This window comes from Carlito syrichta, unplaced genomic scaffold (genome assembly GCF_000164805.1).
Source record: "Carlito syrichta isolate Samal-C Ts95f unplaced genomic scaffold, Tarsius_syrichta-2.0.1 Scaffold304825, whole genome shotgun sequence".
NCBI classification, from domain to species: Eukaryota; Metazoa; Chordata; class Mammalia; order Primates; family Tarsiidae; genus Carlito; species Carlito syrichta.
Genome location: NW_007248921.1, coordinates 692,160 through 699,489, shown reverse-complemented (window position 1 = coordinate 699,489; position 7,330 = coordinate 692,160). Strand labels below are relative to the sequence as shown.

At 48.0% G+C, this 7,330-nt stretch overlaps 1 protein-coding gene across 1 annotated transcript; it reads left to right on the top strand.

Moving 5' to 3' along the window:
• Positions 1-6,574: 6,574 nt before the first annotated feature.
• LOC103263315 (heterogeneous nuclear ribonucleoprotein A0) lies at positions 6,575-7,330 on the top strand (the record flags this gene model as incomplete). The annotated part of the gene is made up of 1 exon (XM_008060995.2): positions 6,575-7,330. A coding segment is annotated over exon 1 (441 nt), but the record flags the coding sequence as incomplete, so codon positions are not given.

Here is a 7,330-nt window from a genome sequence, read left to right as displayed (position 1 = left end):
GGGATAGATCATGTCTTCACTCTCTCCTTTCTTACGCTATTTTGCCAGCAACAACAAGTATAAAACAAAATATCTATCTGATCTTCCTCTACATCCCTTCCCATTGGTGAATGAAACCATGATCTACTTCATCACAAGATAAGAAACTTTACCCACCAAAATCAGCTGATCACCATATCAAGTAAATTACTACTCCCAAAACTCTCATTTCACCTTTCCCACACAATCCTTACTACCTTTGCCTAACTCTGGTCCTTGAGATGCTCACCAGTTTTATATACTGCACATGTATTCTATTTTTTTTTTTTGAGTTGGAGTCTCACTCTGTCGCCCAGACTGGAGTGCAGTGGCTGCTCCCGGTCACTGCAGCCTTGACCTGCTGGGCTCTGGCGATCCTTCCGCCTCAGCCTTCTGGGTAGCCAGAATTACAGGCATGCGCTACCATGCCCCGCTGATTTTTTGATTTCTTGTAGAGATGAGGTCTCACTAAGTTGCCCAGGCGGGTCTCGAACCCGCGGGTTCAGGCTATCCACTCACCTCAGCCTGCTAAGGCGCGGGATTACAGGCTGAGCCACCGAGCCCGTCTTGCACATGTATTCTAAATGTGCTTCTTCCTTAAATCATATCCTACTCTAATTACTCTTCTCCATATTGCCCATGATATTCCCCACAGGGCAACTGTTAAAACACAATCTCTATTACTCTTCTCTTTAAAACTCTTTGATGTCACCATGTTATATAATTAATGACAAAAATCCTTCAAGAAATATATAAACCTTTTTGATCCAGTCCCTTTCCAGCCTCATTTTATCTTGTTCCCATCTGAAGTAAATAGAATAATGGTCTCCCAAAGATTTCTATGTCCTGATCCTTGAGACATGAGAATATGTTGTGTTACACGACAAAGGGGAATTAAGGTTGCAGACAGAATTCAGGTTGCTAATCAGCTGACTTTAAAATAAAGGGATTATCCTGGTGTCTTAGTTTGAGTTGCTATAACAAAGTATAGTAGACTGGGTGGTTGATAAATGATACAAATTTATTTTTCACAGTTCTGGAGGCTGGAAATCCAAGGTCAGAGTGCCAGCATGATTGTGTTCTGGTGAAGGTCCTCTTTCAGGTTGCAGTATGTTGGCCACTCATTTAATGTATGCTCACATGGCAGAAAGAGAGTGAGCTAACTCTCTGGTTTCTTATAAGGAGACTAATTCCATTCATGAGTGTTCCATCCTCATGACCTAATGACCTCCCAAAGGTCTCACCTCCAAATACTATCACATTGGGATTAGAGTTTCAACATATGAATTTTGGGGAGACACAGACATTCAGTCCATTGGACTTGAATTATCTGGGAGAGAGAAGAGTTAGTGTTACAGCAATCCAATGTGAGAAAGACAACTGGCTTATTGTTGACTTTGAAGATGGAAGAGGGCTACAAGCCAAGCCAAAGGATATATATATATAGGCAACCTGTAGAAGCTGGAAAAGGCAAGGAATTAGATTCTTCCCAGAGCCTCCGGAAAGGAATACAGGCCTGCCAACACGTTGATTGGCATAGTGAGACTCTTTCAATTTCTGACCTACAAACTATAATACTGTCTTTAAAGCCATTAAGTTTGTGGTAATTTTTCACAGCAGCAATATGAAACGAATGTAAATACCATCATATCCTTGAGAGTTTACTTGTATGACTCGAAGCACAGCATGTACACACACCGCTTTCTGTACCTGAAATGTCCTTACTTTCTTGCAGGTCTAAGTATTACATTTACTTCTGAAGTCTGCTTCTCTGAGAACTTACTGAACTCTGGATTTCTGTCCATTGCTGTCCTAACACACTGTTTGCAGCTTCTGTCATATTACTTGCCTTGTGTATTATAATTGTTGATTTTTTCTTCTTCCCTGGACTGTTGAGCCCCTACAAGTGAGAGCCTTTTCTTTATTCATAGCACCTATCCCATGAATGAATTAAGTGTAATGATGAATAAACAAAAATAGAATGGTCTAAATACTTTTTTTATTTTTATTTTTGAGTTGGAGTCTCACTCTGTCACCCAGACTGGAGTGCAGTGGCTGCTCCTGGCCACCGCAGCCTCGACCTGCTGGGCTCTGGCGATCCTTCCGCCTTAGCCTTCCAGGTCTAAATACTTTTAATTTAGAAGGCTCACATTCTGTGTTTGAGTCTGTGCATGTGTATGTAATTGGGCATGTGTGTTTTAGGACAGAGATATTCTGAGAAATGTTTACATTTGTTTAGTCCTCTAATTCTGATAATCTGCCTCAACCTTCTACTCATCTGCTGGCAATTCAATCTCTGTTATTACTGGAGTTTTACTCATAAGAATTGCAGGCTTACTGAGAATCTAGGAATGTAGATCTGGTCTTAAGACCAAGATAATTAATGTCCAGCTTCTACTGCTATCAATGATGTGGGAATGGTCGGGACTGTACACTGGCTGAGCCACCATTTCTTTCAATGGGGAAAACTCAGAAGCTTTTGGTCACTTCTACAAAACTTGGGGGAAATATATATGTGTGTGTGTGTGTACATTTTCTTTCTTTTACACTAAGCCCTCTTCCTTCAACATTTCCTTCCATCTGGAGAAGACAAGTATAAATCTAAAAGCATAGATTTCAAAAAAAAAAAAAACGGAAACAAATTTTGACCATGTAACACAAAAATAAAACATAGATCTTGCACTTAAAGCAAGAGAATACATAGGCAGAAGAACAAGATACAGTTAATATCGCCACAAATTAAGTAGGTCTGCATATTCTCTTACCTTAGGAGAGATCCTTTGAAAGACTATCCTTATGATGACGTCCCCCCCAAAGGCATTTATTTTAAGGGTATTACTCTTAGATTGCCTAAGAGAGGAAGGACAGGCAAATGCCTTAGAGTGAAAAAAGGTGGAAGAAACCCCAGTAATGATGTGTTGACATTTTTGCCATTCTGCCAAGTATGAGGTTAACAGCCAGACCTAATTTGGTTTGGTAAAGTGAGTAGTTTGAGTTTTTATACATCATCATGATGGTATAAAATTCATATCCAAATACAAGTCATGACTTTTTTCTCTACAATATCAATTTAAATGCTTCATAAGACAGTATTCTTAGCTGGAATACTTATTTCCCCCCCTATTTAATTAGCTGGATATTTTGGGACAATTAGGCTATTTTCAACTTTTTTCCCTAGCATAAACAACATCACAATGAATATCCTTGTAGCTAAATCCTTGCATAGATTCTTAATTGTTTCCTTGGGATAAAAATCCTAGATCTAGTTCTAAGCTCTAGTTTTTAGGCTTTCATATTTCAGATGCTAGAATATTTTTATTTCCTCCTTCCTTTATCATCAATTAGTTAGCAAATAAAGCCTAAAATACTTGAATTTTTTGTGATAACAAGGTCAATAACTTTCTATTGTCCTCCCCTTTCAGTTTTTTGATAGTATTTATCGCTAACATGCCATATAACATTCTTATTTATTGTCTGCTTCTCCCCATTAGAATGTAAGCTTCATGGGGGCAGAGATTTTTGTCTATTGTACTGCTAATTCCCAGCACCTGGCGTATAGCTGGATAGATTGCTTACTATGTACCAGGCACTGCGCTTGTGCTTATATGCAGAATTTCATTTAGTTTTTAATCACAATAGGAAACTGTTTTATTATTCTCGTTTTAAGATAAAACTGGTTACATTTTATTATTTAAAAAAATTATCTGAGCCCGCGGGTTCGAGACCCGCCTGGGCAGGCGAGACCTCATCTCTACAATAAATAAATAATTAGCTGGGCGTGGTATCGCACGCCTGTAGTTCTAGCAACTCGGAAGGCTGAGGCGGAAGGATTGCCGGAGCCCAGCAGGTTGAGGCTGCAGTGGCTGGGAGCGGCCACTGCACTCCAGTCTGGGTGACAGTGAGACTCCAACTCAAAAAAAAAAAAAAAAATTATTATTTTTTTTAGAGGCAGGGTCTTGTTCTGTCACCCAGGCTGGAATCCAGTGGTGCAATCATTGGTCACCATAACCTCAAACTCTTGGGCTCAAGTGATTCCCCTACCTCAGCTTCCCAAGTAGCTGGGACTACAGGCATGTGCCACTATACCGGGCTCATTTTAAAACGAAGGTCTCATTTATTGCCCAGGTTGGTCTTGACCTCTTGGCGTCTAGTGATTCTCCCATTTCAGCCTCCCAAAGTGCCAGGATTAAGGAGACCTTACTGTAGTTTGCTCTCAAACTTTAGCCCCTGTAGATACCTTTGTTGTAATACTCACATTACTTAATCTAAGACTGGAGACATGCCATAGTCTCAAAGACCTGCAACCCATCCTACTTACCTTTTTCTATCCCAAACCACCAGAGCTCCACACTCACACAGGCCCACTTCCTGCCCCGGAAGCTTGTTTCCTCTGGCTTTTGCTCAGGTAAGCCCTGTTAGGGCACAGATAGGGTGGGGGTGGGTGGATGGAGGGAGAGGGATGAGGGGAGACACAGCACCACCGAAGCCGGAGATCTGAGTAATGCAAAGAATTGCAACACACAAAGAGGCAAAGAAAGAAAAGTTTATTTAAAAGTAAATTAGAGAGAGAAAGAAAAGGGAGAGAGAAGATTCACCTCCCCAAGGTGGGGGTGGGGGCCAAAGCCAGGAAACATGGTGACAGCCATAGCTCAAAGAGCACATGGCCACACCAGAGTCTAGGAAGGCAATGGCCGCTGGCTGCTTGTGGTTGAGTTCTTTTAACCAAGGTGATTGGGTGGTGGTCTGCTCCAGGTCATAACAAAAGGGCAGACAAGAGCAGGTACTGGTGTCAGGTGATGGACAGCAGGCAGATGGGTGGGTTAGTCACATGATTGCTGCCATGGTGGGGTTTATCTGTGTCATGTAGGACACAAAGGGCTGATTAGGTTAATTTGGGGAGTTTTTCCTGCAAGAGACTTGTTAGACATTTACATTTCACAAACTCCTTGACCACTTTTAGGACTTTGGCCAGCCAAAGGGTGATCTTTGATCTTCAGCCTTGACAAGGAACCTAAAAGTTTACTAGAGATTATTTATGCTAAACCATGAATTGGAAGGTTGGGCTGTCCTGGTCTTGCATCTGATGGAGACTGCCGAGGGGGGATGGGATAGGCTGCTGCTTGTTCTGCAGAATGTCTGAACCCTTTCTAATGGTTATGCTGAGGCAAAAAGACTAAACTAAGAAGAAGCTAAGTTTCTTCTAGGTTTCTATAGGTACCACCTTTCAAGTCCCCTGAAGAAATTGAGCCTAGACCTTGACTCTGAGCTTCAGTGAACTTCCACCTCCTTCCCAGGTCATCCCTGAATACTCCCAGACTCAGCGAGGATCTCCGCTCCTTCAGTATTCGCCACACGGTTATAGAAGGCTTTTGGCCAACGACGTCCCAGCCTGTGTGTCTTGCTGGGCACACAAAGGCCCGACACATGGGAGGGATGACAATGTTCTTGTATTGCCACCCCAGTGAGGGTAGTTTAGGGCAGTTGCTAGGAGTGCACGATCTTGATCAAGGTCATCTGTTTAAATCCCTTGGTCTGACACACAACGCCTTTAAAAAGTGGACATTTTAATGGAAAGAAAACAACCCACCGATGACGTCAATGACACATGGAAAGCATCCACCCAGGCAAAACGAAAATGTCTGCTGGAGTGTGGAAGCGAAGTGAGAGGGGCGTTGCGGGAGGCCTTCAGGGATGGCGGGAGGTGGCGGGTCTCGCGCCTCGTCTGGGTCGTGAAGTCTGAAGCTCTCTTGACGCCCTGTGGCCTTTCCCACCGCCTAGGGCTCGCTTTCGCGCAGGGCCACGCCTCGTTTTAGTTTAGCCGCGCGCCCGGCCGCCTGTAAACGGTTAATAACGGCCTCCCTGGCCCCGGCCTGTGCCCTCCATCTTGGTGCGGACGGGAGGGGGGGGAACGCCAGGTGTAGGGGACTGCAGACACGCGGCGGGTAGATCCAGGCCCCCAACCCCAACAGTCAAGTTTTCAAAAAGCCCGCGCGTGCTGCCCCGGGCCGCATCCGTTGGGAACGGCCCCCAGCCGCGGTCCCGCTGCCTCTCCGGCCAACCCTGGGCGGGAGCAGGCGTTGGGGTGGCAGGCAGGCTCCACACGCAGGGGGCGCCCCGGCAAGCGCGCACCAGGGAGCGCGCCCGTCCAGCGGCGGCCGAAAACGGAAGTGGGGGGAGAGGGGACCGCGATGATTGGCTGAACTGACACGTCTCTCAAGGGGCTGGCGCGAACGCCACTGCGGAGTTGGGCGAAGGGATGAGGAAAGGGGAGGGGGAGAGTCACTGGGAACAGCCGCGGTACCGGGAGGAAATGAATCGCGGAGGCTCGTGGAGGGCAGGGAGGGGCCCTTGTCAGAGCACAGTTGGGCGCGCGGGAGTAGAAGCGGGGTGGCGGAAGCGAGGGCGGCAGCAGCACAGGCCCAGGGCTTGAACAGACCGCGGAGGGCGGGGAGTCCGTGAGCGAGAGCGGCGCTGCGGCGCGGTAGGCGGGACTAAGGAGAGCGAGGCGGGGATTGGCGGGCATCCCTAGGCTGCCGTACGTCGGCGGTGACGCACGCCTCGGGGAGGGTGCGCGCGCGTTCAGCGGCCTCTTTGTGTGGTGCCCAGATAGGGGAGCGGAGGTGGCGGCGGCGGCGGCCTTGGTTGCCTTCCAGTCTCCTCGGTTCGCCCTCCAGCCGGCACCTCTCCCCTTCCCTCCCCCTTCCTTTCTTCCTTCCTTCCCCCCCTTCCCTTCCTCCCTTCCCCGCCGGCGACCGGCGGTGGCGGCTCCGGCGACGGCTGGGCCCAAGCTGTGAAGAGGCCTTAACCCACGACAAGCGCGACGGCGAAACCTCGGAGCTCGCAGGGCGGGGGCAAGGCCCGGGCCGTGGAGATGGAGAATTCGCAGCTGTGCAAGCTGTTCATCGGCGGCCTCAACGTGCAGACGAGTGAGTCGGGCCTGCGCGGCCACTTTGAGGCCTTTGGGACTCTGACGGACTGCGTGGTGGTGGTGAACCCCCAGACCAAGCGCTCCCGCTGCTTCGGCTTCGTGACCTACTCCAATGTGGAGGAGGCCGACGCCGCCATGGCCGCCTCGCCCCACGCCGTGGACGGCAACACGGTGGAGCTGAAGCGGGCGGTGTCCCGGGAGGATTCGGCGCGGCCCGGTGCCCACGCCAAGGTGAAGAAGCTCTTTGTCGGGGGCCTGAAGGGCGACGTGGCCGAGGGCGACCTGATCGAGCACTTCTCGCAGTTCGGCACCGTGGAAAAGGCCGAGATCATCGCCGACAAGCAGTCGGGCAAGAAGCGCGGCTTCGGCTTCGTCTATTTCCAG